This window comes from Euphorbia lathyris, chromosome 4, assembly GCF_963576675.1.
Source record: "Euphorbia lathyris chromosome 4, ddEupLath1.1, whole genome shotgun sequence".
Lineage (NCBI taxonomy): Eukaryota > Viridiplantae > Streptophyta > Magnoliopsida > Malpighiales > Euphorbiaceae > Euphorbia > Euphorbia lathyris.
The window spans coordinates 11,040,926-11,054,918 of record NC_088913.1 but is presented as its reverse complement, the minus strand read 5'-3'; the positions used below and the strand labels follow the sequence as shown (position 1 = coordinate 11,054,918).

Sequence of the window (13,993 nt, the reverse complement as noted above, 5' to 3'; positions counted from 1 at the left end):
TCGTTTAGATTCTTTAACAATCCAACCAGTCCCCTTACGTGGCAGTTATACAGCTGTAATGTCTGTAACCGGTAACTCACACATTTCCCTGTTTTCTCGGGTAAATTACACCATGGCCATTAAACTTTACCCTTTTTAATACTTTTACCATTAAATTTTAATTCTTAACTGTATAATCATCAAATTTTGCATTTTTTAACACGAATAACCAGTCATCTCAAAATGACTATTAACAACTTCAAAATAAAAAAGTTTAAATGATACATATTTTAAAAGACTTTAATTTTTTAAATTTTTTTATTTTGAGGTCATTTAAGTGTTGTTTAATTAGAAAAGAGAAAGCCTAAAAAATGTGATTTTGGAAAATAAAAAGTATGGTTTCATGATAAAAGTCGTTTTGAACAACTTTAATTTTTAAATATTTTCATTTTGAGGTCGTTAACGATCATTTTGGGAGTTAGTTAAAGTTGAGCGACCAGTGGTTAGGATTGGGCATGGATCTCGGAGATTTTTGAACCAGATCGAATATCCGAAAAAAAAAATCAGAATTGGATTGAAGCATTAACTTTTTCTATAGGACCGAACCAAATTGTACCGTTGACTTAATTAGATACAATTATGGAGATTTTTAAAATCCTAATATTACTGAATAAATATACTGGAGAACCTAGAACTGGACCGAATATACTTAAAAAAAAGATTCAGAACCGAGAACTGGAACGAATATACTTAAAAAAAAAGATTTAGAACCGGATTGAACTGTTAACTTTTTTATTAGGACCGAATCGAATTGTACTGTTGATTTTAGCAGATACAATTCTGGAGATTTTTAAATCTCTAGATTATAGAGGAACCGTACTCACCTCTACCATCAGTATTAAAAAAGTATAAAATTTAGTGGTCATACTATTAAAAATTGAAATTCAATGACATAATGTTAAAATGGATAAAGTCAGTGCCTATGGATGTAATTTTCCCCTGTTTTTTTAACGCTTCTTCTCCCTATCTATTTACCGACTCTATCGGTTACCGTCACCCTCTCCTTTATATACCCTTTCCCTGTCTTCCCCGTTAAAAAAAAAAAAGCCGCATCTCTCTCTCTCTCGCTCGCTCGCTCGCTCTACTTCCTCCTCTCGCCGGAACAGTTTTCTTCTTGCTTGCGCCGATGGATAAAAGTTCATTTTCCGATCGGGTTAAGGGGCCGTGGAGTCCCGACGAAGATCGGCTTCTGCAGCAACTCGTTAAACGGCACGGACCGAGGAACTGGACGGTGATATCGGACTCAATACCGGGGAGATCAGGGAAATCGTGCCGTCTGCGGTGGTGTAACCAGCTTTCGCCGGGGATAGAGCACCGTCCTTTCGCTGCGGAGGAAGACGAGATCATTATCAATGCGCACGCGAAGTACGGCAATAAATGGGCCACCATAGCGCGGCTTCTGAACGGCCGTACAGATAACGCTATTAAAAACCATTGGAACTCGACGCTGAAGAGGAAACACTCGGAGTTTCTCGGTAACGGTAGCGCCGAACGCGCAGTCGAACAAGAACTCCAGCCGCCGCAGACGAAACTCTTAGCGACGACGACGGCGTCGTTTCGTGGTTGGAGTCCTTCTCCTTCTTCTGGATCTGACGTCAGTTACTCCGGATTCCCGATAACGTCACTGTTGTATGACCAGAAGCAAGATGAAGATGAAGAGGTGGAGGAGGAGGAGGATAACTATAACGACGACGTTTCGACGGAGCTGTCGCTGTCGCTGCCGATGAAGAATGTGAGCGGTGAAGAGATGCCTGAGGAGGGCAAAACGGCAACGTTTAAGCCTGAGTTATTAGCAGTGATGAAGGAGATGATAAGGAAGGAAGTGAGGAATTACCTGAAAGGTTAATTAGGGAAATAATTAGATTAATTAGTAATGTGATTAGTGAGGGAGATTAGTTGCATAATCTGGTTATACTGAGATAAATTGAAATGAAGTGCACAGGATTTTTTTAGAACTATAGAGATGCGATTTAAGAAATTAAAAGGTTAATATCTTTGGTTTATTTAATTAAAACAAATGAAAAAACATTATGTGATTTTTTTAAGTCATGATAAATGCAAAAAGATATTAGGATTTGGATTATTATAATTTATAATTAGAATTTGGATTATCTTAATATTCGATGTTTGATTTGAACTCAAAAGATCTAAACTGTTAAAAATAATAGTAATGAAAATCAATTTTTTTGATCCTTTTATTTTGGACCGTAAAGGCATATAATCTTTTCAATTTTGTAATTAAAAGTTTCTTTTGGTGATATTTGCTATAAAAAAAATTATCTTGTGAACTTTTCAGTATTTTTGTGACTGGTTGTTGCTATTTTTGCAATTATTTTTTTTGTTTTTTAATTTTTGTTCTGAACAGGAGTATGTAAAATTTTAAAAATAACTGTTTTTAGCAGATTGTTTAGCAGACGGTGAACAGCAAATATAAACAGGTAAGCTAAAATTGTGTTATTTGTTATTTGTAGATTGTGTTATTTGTTATTTAGCTACATTTGAATTCGAATTTATTGTTTATTGGTTGTCTTTGATAAAAAATATTACTTGAAAATATTTATTTAATTTAAAGTGATTAGAAGTTTTAATTAGCTTTAGAAATATTAAATAAATTATAAAAATAATCAGTTAAATAGAGTAATATTTAGTTAATTTCGTAAGAATAATCAGTTCAATAGAATAGTATTTAGTTAATTTTATAAGAATAATCAGTTAAATAGAATAAGACATTAGTTAAATAGAATAGTATTTAGTTAGTTTTATAAGAATAATCAGTTAAATAGAATAATATTTAGTTAATTTCAAACTGAATAACTAGCAGTACTTAATAAGAAAAATAGGGTAAATTCCGACAAAAAAAAAAAATCTATGTAGTAACATTTTTTTTTGTTAATTGTGTGTTTGTGATTTTGTTTATAAACAGAGATTAACGGTTTTGTTTTGGTGATATAAAAATGACCGATCACTTTGCTAAAATATATGATTTTTTTAAAGAGTGTTGACAGTTTTAAAATTGTAAATGTTTCAGAATTAATAATATTCTAAATAATTTTAATATTCAAGTTTTTAATCTTAAAGTTATTTAATTATTATTTGGTGAGCAGAGAAAAAATACATATTCATAGAGAAAACTTTTGATTTTATAGTAAATATGGTACTAATTAATTTTAATTCTTAATTTTTTTTAAATTATTAAGGATAATTTTTATAATGTGAATCTAAAAATAATTGGATTTAAAAAAAAAACTGTGGTCATTTAAAAAAAAATTAGTACAGTTATAAGTTTTTTTGGAATTTATCCTAAAAACATTAGAAAAAACTTATTAACTATTCCCTCCATTCCTTTTTACAAGTCATTTTAGTAATTAAATCTTTTTTCAAAATATAAGTCCTTCTAGTTTTCTAAAAACTTTTAGTTTAGTTTTTAGGTCCAATCATTAAATTTTTTGTCTTGGTTCATGTATTTTTTAATATTCTAATATTTATTCTCCAATAGTGACATGAGAGATAAATTTTTTTTAATTAAACAATGTAAAATTATTAATTTCACTTCATATTAATTATATTTCTTAATCTGTGTTAAACAATCTAGAATGACTTATAAAATGGAACGGAGAGAATATTTTTTTAATCAAAAAGTTTTTTTTTTTTTTTTAAACTGAATAGAAAAAAAAAAAAGGGGTTGATGGGGTGTTTTGGTCGGTAATGTATGTATAGGTGAGTTGTGTTGATTGTACGGAAGTGTACTACGGTGGTACGATTTTGGACAATGTTTTGTCTGTATTCGAAGTAGGTGCATTGGATAGGGCAGCTATCACGTCACGTGCACCATTCCATTCCACTTATTTTTTTATTGGTTAAGTTACAAAAAAAACATCCTTAACGTTTATCAGGAGCAATTTTATCTTAACGTCTAAAATAGTGCAATTTTATACTTAATATTGATAACTAAGTTGGCAACTAGAGTCAATTTTAAATATTATTATAAAATATAAATATTTTATTCATTATTCTGCACTAATTCTATATCAATTTGTTTAAAAAAAAATTAATATTTACTGTGATTTAATAATAATAAAATTTAAGATTAAATTTTATAAATTCGGTGAAATCTTTTGAAATTTTTTTTAGTTGAAGTCGCATAAAAGGTAATGTACGTTTTATTTTATTTTTTAAATTTTTTTCACGTTTAATCATATGTTTATGATATGTTACTTATGAGTGATAAAAATGATTCACATGTGAAAGTGTAGACGACAATATTCATGATCGAGAAAACATTTTGCTGAATTATTTCTCAATTTGACCCAACTTAACAATGTTAGGGATAAAATTGCTCTTAACTGCCAATGTTAGAGGTAAAATTGCATCATTTCAGACGTTAGATGTAAAATTGCTCGTAGCTACAAACGTTAATGGTATTTTTGCATATTATTTCTACAATTTAGTTAATTTTTTATTTCTTAAATACAATTCAATTAATTTTGTTGGGTATTTTCTTTTTAAAAAGTACAAATTTAGAAGGAATAACAACCAAATTTAACCTTAACATATAGAATGATACAAATTTAACTATAATATTTTTAAATAAGATCAATTTTAGGCTTGCATTATCGAAAATTTGAAAAGACTCGTTTGACTGTTATTTAACTGTCACATTAAACATTCCAAACAAGTGCGTCGATAAATTGAAGTAGTTTCCTATATTTTTTCTGTTGGTTTTTTTATAATTATATTAATAACACATTAAATATTTTATACAGTTTGATAAAAAAATCTGTGATTAACTTATACATATCAGATTTAGTTTTTAACACTTTATCGGAATTTTTGTATTTTTTTATTAGTGATACACTAAATATGTTAAATATAATTGATATTTGGAAGGTCTGAAGTGACAGTTAAATAACAGTCAAATTATTTTTTTCTAATTTTCAATAATGTAGGGCTAAAATTGATATTGTTCGAAATATTAAGGTTAAATTTGCATCATCTTTATACGTTTAGGCTAAATCTATATTTCACTTAAAGCGTTAGGGTTGAATTTGATCTTTGTCTCAATTGGTTTTTTTTTTAACTATATTAATAAAATAGTAAATATAGTTATCAAAATTTTTTTTTGGGATTAATTTATATGTAAAAGATGTAGTTTTTAACATTTTAACAGAATTTTTGAAATTTTATTAGTAATATACAAAATATTTTAGACATAATTTATATTTGTAAGGTGTGAAGTGAGAGTTAAATACAACTCAACCCGATTTTTTCTAATTTTTTATAACGTAGGGCTAACATTGACATTGCTTGAAATGTTAGGGCTAAATTTGCACCATTTTATACGTTAAAGCTAAATCTGCACTTCCTTTAAAACGTTAGAGTTAATTTGATATTTATCCCAATTGTTTTTTAATTTTATTAATAACACAGTAACTATCTTAGAAAATTTGAAAAAAAAAATGTGATTAACTTATATGTAGCGGATTTAGTTTTTAGTATTTTAACAAAAATTTTATAATTTTATTAGTAAAAAATGTCTTATACATAATTAATATTTTGAAGGTCTTAAGTGACAGTTAAATACAAGTCAGTCTAGTTTTTTCTAATTTTCAATAACGTATGACTAAAAATGACATGGCTTGAAAACATTAGGATTAAATTTACACCATTTTACACGTTAAAGCTAAATCTGTACTTCTCTTAAAAATGCTAAGGTTAAATTTGATATTTATCCCAATTTATAATAATGTACATGTATCGTTCGTGCTTGCAGGCACGAGGCGCTTAAAGTGTCCTTAGATTCTTTATAATCGGTGTTGGTGTTGCACTCGAGGTATACAAATTTATACACGTTGAGAAAATATGAATTTTAACCTAAGGATGTTTTAAATTACTTTATGAATTTATTAAACGAAGTTCGATTTGACTCTAGTTTAATTTATGTTAGAGAAATCGATCGAATTTGTTTATTTTGATTTTAAATCGTGTAAATGTACGCAAGAGGTGTTCAACATTTTAACCAATCTATGGATTTAACCTAATTCAGTCCAATCCAAAACCAAAATAACTAGTTTATTGGTTTATTTATTCTATTAGATTGGTCGTAACCAAACCAATACAATGTTAATACATGGATATAATTATTTAACTCGTTACCAATCCACTAAAAAAACTTAATATTTGTGAAATATAGAACTAGACCAGAATTAGTTCGCATTCGTAGCTATGGAAGAAGAGGATCAATACTCCAAAATTCTGAAAATTAAAAAAAAGGAATTCTAGAATTTTGAAAATTAAAAAATCCAGAATTTCAAAATTTTCTGGAATTTCTAGAAATGCTAGAATTTTCACAATTCTAGAATTTCAGAAAATTGCTAGAATTTCATAAATCTTTCCACAATTCTTGAAATTTCAGAAAATTTTGGAATTTCAGAAAATTCTGAAATTATGAAAATTTCAGAAAATTTTAGAATTTTAGAAATCTGGAATTTTAGAAATCTCAAATTTTAGAAAACTGGAATTTCCAGAAATGCATGAATTTTTAGAATTCTGGAAATTCTAGAATTCCTTATTACATAATCCTAGAAATTCCATAAAATTTTGGAATTCTAGAATTCTAAAATTTCAAAAATCTGGAATTCCTGAATTTTCTAAAATTTCTAAAATTTTGAATGGATTCTGGATTCCAGAGTTCTGGAATTTCTAGAAGTCAGGAATTTCAGAAATTAGGAATTAAAAAAAAAAGCGAAAAAGAAGAAGCGTAAAAAAGCCAAAAAGTAAAAAAAAAAAGTCAATTTTTTGAAAATACCATTGCGGTTTAATGGTGTTAAAGGCTTTGCCTTGATTCTACTAACGATGCAACTATAAGTTTTGTTTCGGACAAAGAAAAAACATAGATACCGATCTGTAAAAACATGAAACCATATGGATTTTTTTAAAATTAACCTTAAAACAAATTTAATTATTTAGTATAATCAAAATAATAATAGGTATAGATTTGTGTGAAATTAATTAATGGATTGGTTGTTAATAACCAATTCAAACCAAAACCAATCAAATCCAATTTTATGGAGTATTCGTTTGTTGGATAGGTTATTTACAACCAATTCGTGAATCCTTGATTGGATTGGATTGGTTTTTGTATCCAATAACCAATGACCCATAGACACCCCTACGCAATGCATTTAATGGGATTAAAACTCATTTTATTAGCATATGTAACATGTATGCCTAAAAATGTGAGTTTTAAAATAGGAATTGATTTTTTTAAAGAAGGTAAAAATATTTGGTCATTAAGATCCATGTAAACACTGCTGATAAATATAGATCTAATGGTGGATGACCAAAAACTTCATGGTCATCAAGATCTATGTGATCAAAATCGATTTAAGCAAACCCCTTAACTATCCTCTCTTTTTAATTTGGCCGACCACTTTCTTTAATTGAAGAGGCCTATCCTCTCCTAATCATATAGCCTCTTTGTCTCTTCCCATGACGATCCTTCCTATCCTCAATTTGTTTCTTTTTTTTAAAAAAATTTGCGCAATGCGCTTACATTATTAAAGAAGAAAGAAAAATCCCCACCAGACCCGGATGTGATTCGAACCCATGACCTCCCAAGGAATAGGTAGCTCTCAACCACTAGGCTAAGAGCTTCACCCCAAGGATTTGTTTCTTTTTATTTTCTCTCTGTATCACCTTTTTTCTCCTTGTTTTACTCTATTTTTATGGGGTCTGGTGCACAGTGGCAGAGCCAGAGTTTAAAATTCGGAAGAGCTCCACTGTATGAAGAATTTTTTTCTTAAAATGACTCAATGTTTTAATTCATAGCAGTCAAATAAATTTTTTTTTATAATGTGAAAGTAAAATAAGTTTAAATTAGTTTATACCATTTTATAAATTAGATCAAATCTCCAAAAGCATGAAAATGAAATTTCATCCTCATTTAAATACATGTATAAAAGTAATCATGTAAACAAAATGCCTAAAATACAATCATGTAAACAAAAAAAAAAGAAAAAAAAAACCCAATAGAAATAATAAAAAAGCAGTTTCTAGATTACAAATAAAAGAATAATATAAAACAAAATAAAAAAATTTAACCTATATTTTTACTATTTGAAGTGATGAGTTTTGAGCAACTATTTGTGATTTCTAAAATATTGTAAATTACATATACGTGGTTTATATCTTTTATCCTATTTCAAATTTTAGTGTACAACTTTTAATTTTGCACATTAAAATTACTATTTTATGAGTGACCGCACATTATAGTGTACGACTGAAAAAAATGACCGGTCAACAAACTCGCTTCTAAACATCAACGTTTTTCACTTCTACATCATTCTTATAAAGATTTTCCTATTTGTGATATCTGCTAAGTGTTTGTTTATTTGTCTTTTCTAACGTTGTTCGCTTACAATTGATCGAAATTGAAACTTTTTTCCCTCTCTTTGTAGGGGGAATGAGCAACTTAGGTCTTTGTGTCGAATGAAAGATGACAAGGAATGGAAATTGGAGCTCATTGAAGAAGAAAATGCAGATGACGAAGAGGATGAAAAATAAAATCAGAATAGATGGATCAATTGTTCAGATAAGAGCATCTCTAGTATCAAATAACTCCTGTTGTGACACATAGGAAAGTAACAATCCTTTAGAATAGGTTGTTATTTGAAAACTGTATGGGGGTAAAAAATAGTTTAATTAATATATAGGGATCAGAATTGTAAATATCTAGGAATAAAAAAGCAACACAATTACTGCTTTTTGGAGGCGCCCGACGCGCCTCACCTAGCACGTATACGACATGCGCTAGATGCAGTGCATCTGGCGCCTCTGTGATGGACAATCTCTCTCTTTTTGTTGTCTTTTAATTTTACACGGAGAAGAAAGAGTTTGTAACCTTTTTTGATAACAAATCACAAAAAGTAATAAATGCTTTATATGAAAGTAACAACCAATTTCTATGCATTAGGGATGAATATAATCATTCAGGGATAATAGGGTAATTATACATTTGGTGGGTCTTATTTTTTTAAGGGAGAAGTTGAAAATTGATGATTTGACAGTTTGATTTGTGTTGACTTGTCATTTTTTTCATTTTTACTTGTTGTATACTATAGTGTAAGGTCATCTATCAAATTATACATTTTAGTGTGCAAAATTGATGGTCGTACACCAAAATGTGAAATAGTGTCAAAATTGTACACATATGTAATTTGCCCAAATACTGTATAAAATAAATATAAGATAGAGGAAATTACATAAAAAAAATCAAGTTTGAATTTTATTTTACATTTAAGCCATTTCTATTTTGTGTTTTTATCATTCCATACTTTTATTTCTAATTTTGTCAAATTCACTTATTTTTTTATTATTCAAAAACCATAATTTTGGAAAAACGGAAAAGTAAAATATAAATGTGGTGAAAAACTGAAAAATATGACAAAATAAGAAATTCTTTATTGAATATGAAGAAATTATAAATATACACTTGATTATAACTTTTCTGTAATTCACCCTGTAATTTCTTTTTTTTTTTTTTGGTAGAAGAGGAAGGCAAAAGCCCAAGAAAAACAAACAAAAAGAACCAACTAACTAGTAACTATCCTCAATGTCGAATGCCCGCAACGATCCGCAAAGAGAATATTCTGGAGGCCTGCAGGAGGCACACCACGCTCGTGATGACCCAGAGGAAGAGTACCTGCGAAATTCGCCATCCAGTCAGTAGCCTTATTTCCTTCCCTTAATGTGTGGGAGAAACGGATGTCACAAGCTCGATCCCGGAGTTCCTGACACTTGTAAATGAGCCACGCGTGTGGATGATGAACAGGTGTCGTGGAGTTCATGAAGAGGAGAACTGAAGTTGAGTCCAGTTCTAGGGTAACCTTACGAAAACCTTTCTTCCAAGCAAGAGATAAACCAAAGAAAAGACCCCATAATTCAGCAAGGAAGGCAGAACAAATACTCAAATTAATACAAAAACTGATAGGGGTCAAAAACCCCTATCTTTGGGTACGGTTTTAGGACGGTTTTTAGAGTTATTTGGCTAATAAGCGAGCAATTCTCGCATTTAAATGCTTTTGTGTGAGTTAGTTAGGAATTGAGAACATTCTATTTACTTTTCGTCGCTTAGGCTCGTTTTGTAATCAATTTAGGCAAATACGGCCGAAATAGCATGCGTATTAGAATTCCGTTATCTTTTGAAGCTAATTGGTCCGTCAAAAGTCGCACCGAACGAAGCGTTTGCTCAAAATAAGCGGTTGACGGATCAATTTGGCTTTTGGACTAATGTTTTTCAGAGTTTTTATGCATGTGCAGGTGTGAAGTCGGACGAAAAAGGTCGCGAAACTCATCAGCTTGGATCGAGCGCGCTTCGGGCGAAAACGCTCGGCGAGCAGGGCCCCACGGGCCATTTCTGCTCGTCGAGAAGGCCGCCAGAGGCCTGCTCGGCGAGTAGGGCGCCAGGCGCCTGCTCGGCGAGCAGGCCACCAGGCGCCTGCTCGGCGAGCAGGGGGGCTGCTCGGCGCGAGCAGCCCTGCTCGCCGAGCAGCCTTTCCTGCTCGGCGAGCAGCCCTGCGGGAATTGGTCAAAAAGACCAATTCCGCCCCCACGAAGCCACGTTCGGCCCCACGTCTTCCTACACCAACTAGGACACGAAAATAGGTCAAAACGAGGCCCGAGACGCGTCTATAAATAGGAATTTTCAATTGTAAATTAAACATCTTTCGTTTTTGTAAATTATTTTAGCTTTCCCCTTGTAATTCCTCTTCATCTTCTCCACCTTCCTCAAACTCCATTGAAGCTCCTTCAAAGCTTTCTACCGAGGAATTATCAAGGTCCGTCCTTAAGATCAAGTCGCCGGCTGTAGAGTAAACAGGTTCCCTGAAAGGGATTTTTGTATCTCCTTTTATCTTTCCATGTTTGTACTCTTTGATACAGTTGCTGAACTTGACTTATTGTATCTTGTGACAATTACCTTCGCCTTTAATAATAATTTAGCTCTTGTTTTGTTCTATGTTTATTGTCTAATTCTTGTCTTACGCTTTATTCAATTGGTTTAACTCATTCAAAAGCCCCAAAATCTAGTAGGCACATATTGCGAGCTGAATCTGACCTAGTCAAAGCCTAGGAGATTGACAACCTCTTAGTTGATTAAGCGCCAATTTACTGAGCCTTAGACCTAGTTTCGGCCTTAGGGAATCACGCGCTAGGAACCTCAGGAGGGTAAGTAGGGTTAATCGCCTTGAATACAAGTGACTTAGATTAGGTCTTTATTCAATAGACTTGATAATCTATCTTTATTATTATCGTTCATACCATGTTCCTTCGAATAGTTTCATTAATGAAAGATCAATTAGGGGTAGAGTAACTTAGTTAGGCTTAGAATAATTTAGTTAGAATTAGATAACTTAGTTAGAATTAGATAACTTAGCTAGGATTAGCATAATTCAACCTAGGAGTAGATTAATTAACAAACCAAACTCAAAACCCCCTAAGCCTAGATAACATCCGAGATCGAGTAGCTTGATACTTGCAGAAATAAATCCTGTGGACGATAACCTGGACTTAAACCAGAAATTTATTACTTGATAACGACGGGGTACACTTATCCCTTAGTGAGGATTCTCCGGAATCCGCATCAAAAACCCCCAAGCCACGAACCATCAGAGTCCCTAATCAAGCCTCCTACCGCTGCGCTACCTGAGTTGCCCTTGCTCGACCCGTCGGTGTTAATTTTAACCCATTCACGGTCCGGAGGTCGCCATTGAACCCACCGCGGTTCTCTTCCTGGGCCCTTGAACCTGTCGATTGCCTGATTAGCTCTGTAGGCTTCACTGGCTTTTGAAAATATAAACTCACTTCTTGAGAAGCTAACCAGTAAGCCCTCAAAGCTGACAGTGAAGATGACCGACCACGGGACTGAGCTTAACTTCTCCTGGCTTCGTAAATTAAAGGACAGCCATTCGGACCACCTTGCAGCAAAAAGCAAACTGTGAAAATGGTGGGAGAGGAGTTTCTGCCAGCAGCTCCACACCAGGGGACAGTCTCGCAGCAAATGGATCAGGGATTTGTCCAATTTGCAGGCCACACACCTCGGGTCCATCGCAAGGTGCCTGCGGACTCTCTCACTATTACAGAGAATCGCTTTTTTCGAGACTAGCCAGACAAAGGAGCGAATCCCTTCCAGTACGTTGAGTTTCCAAATAACATCTTCCAGCCCCGATGGTTCCTTGGTTCTGAATCTGGTCCGCCATCCACTTAGCTCCAGACGACACCGTATACAAGCCCGTAGGCATTTGAGTCCAGAACCACTCATCATTCCTTTCTCCCTCCACATCCAGCACCAAAGACGCCATCTGCAAAAGAACTACCATCGGGAGGAAAACTGATAGAGCTATCCAGTTCCAACCCGACCCCGGTACCCAGAAGTCCTGCACGTAGAGATGATTCCAATCTGACGGGATTGGGCTAGAAGCTTGAGCTGCAAGAGGAGTTTTTATGCACCAAATATCAGACCAGAAAGATGTATCAAGTCCATTAAAAACAATCCGACCCAACCCTTTTTACAGAACTTGCTTAACTCCAACCACAATACTCCTCCAAACTCGAGAGCTCGAGGGACGAGTTTCAAAAAGGCGTAAACCATGATTATCTTTCCCATATTTACTCTTCACAACTTTAATCCACAAAGCCTGCTTGTCCGTGAGGATTTTCCAACCTAGCTTAGAAACCAATGCAATATTAAAATCTCTAGTGCACCGTATGCCCAGCCCACCCGCCTTTTTGGACTGACACACAACCTTTCAATTTACCAGATGGATTTTTAGACTTTTCGCCGTAGAGCCCCAAATGAAGTCACGGTTTAAAGCATCTAATTTTGAGCACACTCGCATGGGCAAGAGGGCATGTTGCATAATAAAAGTTGGGATAGCAGAGGTTACTGACCTGACCAGTGTGATTCTTCCAGCAAAGGAGAGGCATTTTGCCTTCCAACCTGCCATCCTATTCATTACTCTATCCACAAGAAAATTAAAGGTTGCATGTGTAGGAGATCTATGAAACAGAGGAACCCCGAGGTAAATTCCCAAATCCCCAGTGCGAGACACATTCAAAACATCACAAATCCCACGGATGACTGTATCAGAGACATTAGGAGAGCAGTAAATTTTTGACTTACCAAAATTGATCTTTTGGCCCGAGCAATCGCAGAAGGAGTCAATGATTCATTGAATAGTGGCGGCTTGATCAACACTAGCTTCCGCAAGCAGGATGATATCGTCAGAAAAGAAAACATAAGATAGTCTGGGTCCTCCTCTTGAAATCTGAACAGGCTTTTAGTCCCGATGCTGAACTGCATCTTCTGTCAAACCCGACCTACATGAAGATTAGATAAGACATTACCACTGACTTATTATATAAACCAGTAGCAGTATCTCTCAAATAAGAAGAAAAATCAAAGCAAGATTGTGAAAAACCTCAATTTTACAAAATTCCGGTATAACCCTAAAATCTCAATTTCTAGAAATGCTTTGATTATATATATATATATATATATATCTATACATAAAACTCAAACTATAGTTGATAGTGACTTACCTTGATTGCTAATTGAAGAAAACAACTCGTTCAATTCGCCTCTAAATCCTGTCTAAGACGTTTTCCCTCCAAACGCTTCCGAAACTCAAAAACTCTTCGGTTAGGATTTAGATCTATGCCTAAGGATGCTATAGTTTAAAGTTCAAGTGATTTGGACGGTCGAATCTCCGTAAATCAAAGAAACGGTGGAGAAACGGTCGAAGAACGGTTTGATAATAATGAAAGAAAAAGAAACACAGAAGAAAAGAAAAGAAAGAAATAAGATGAAGATGATGATCGTAGCTCCTGGAACAATTTGGGATTTATATCCCAAATTTGACAAATATCCATTTTGATCCTCCATCTTTATATAATCTTT

General features: G+C 33.2%; 1 protein-coding gene across 1 annotated transcript; it reads left to right on the top strand.

The window, feature by feature from the left end:
* Positions 1 to 1,091: 1,091 nt before the first annotated feature.
* LOC136226549 (transcription factor MYB73-like) lies at positions 1,092 to 2,047 on the top strand. Its single transcript, XM_066015103.1, has one exon. The coding sequence runs from the start codon at positions 1,166 to 1,168 to the stop codon at positions 1,883 to 1,885; it is 720 nt and encodes a 239-aa protein (XP_065871175.1). The 5' UTR covers positions 1,092 to 1,165; the 3' UTR covers positions 1,886 to 2,047.
* Positions 2,048 to 13,993: the final 11,946 nt, after the last annotated feature.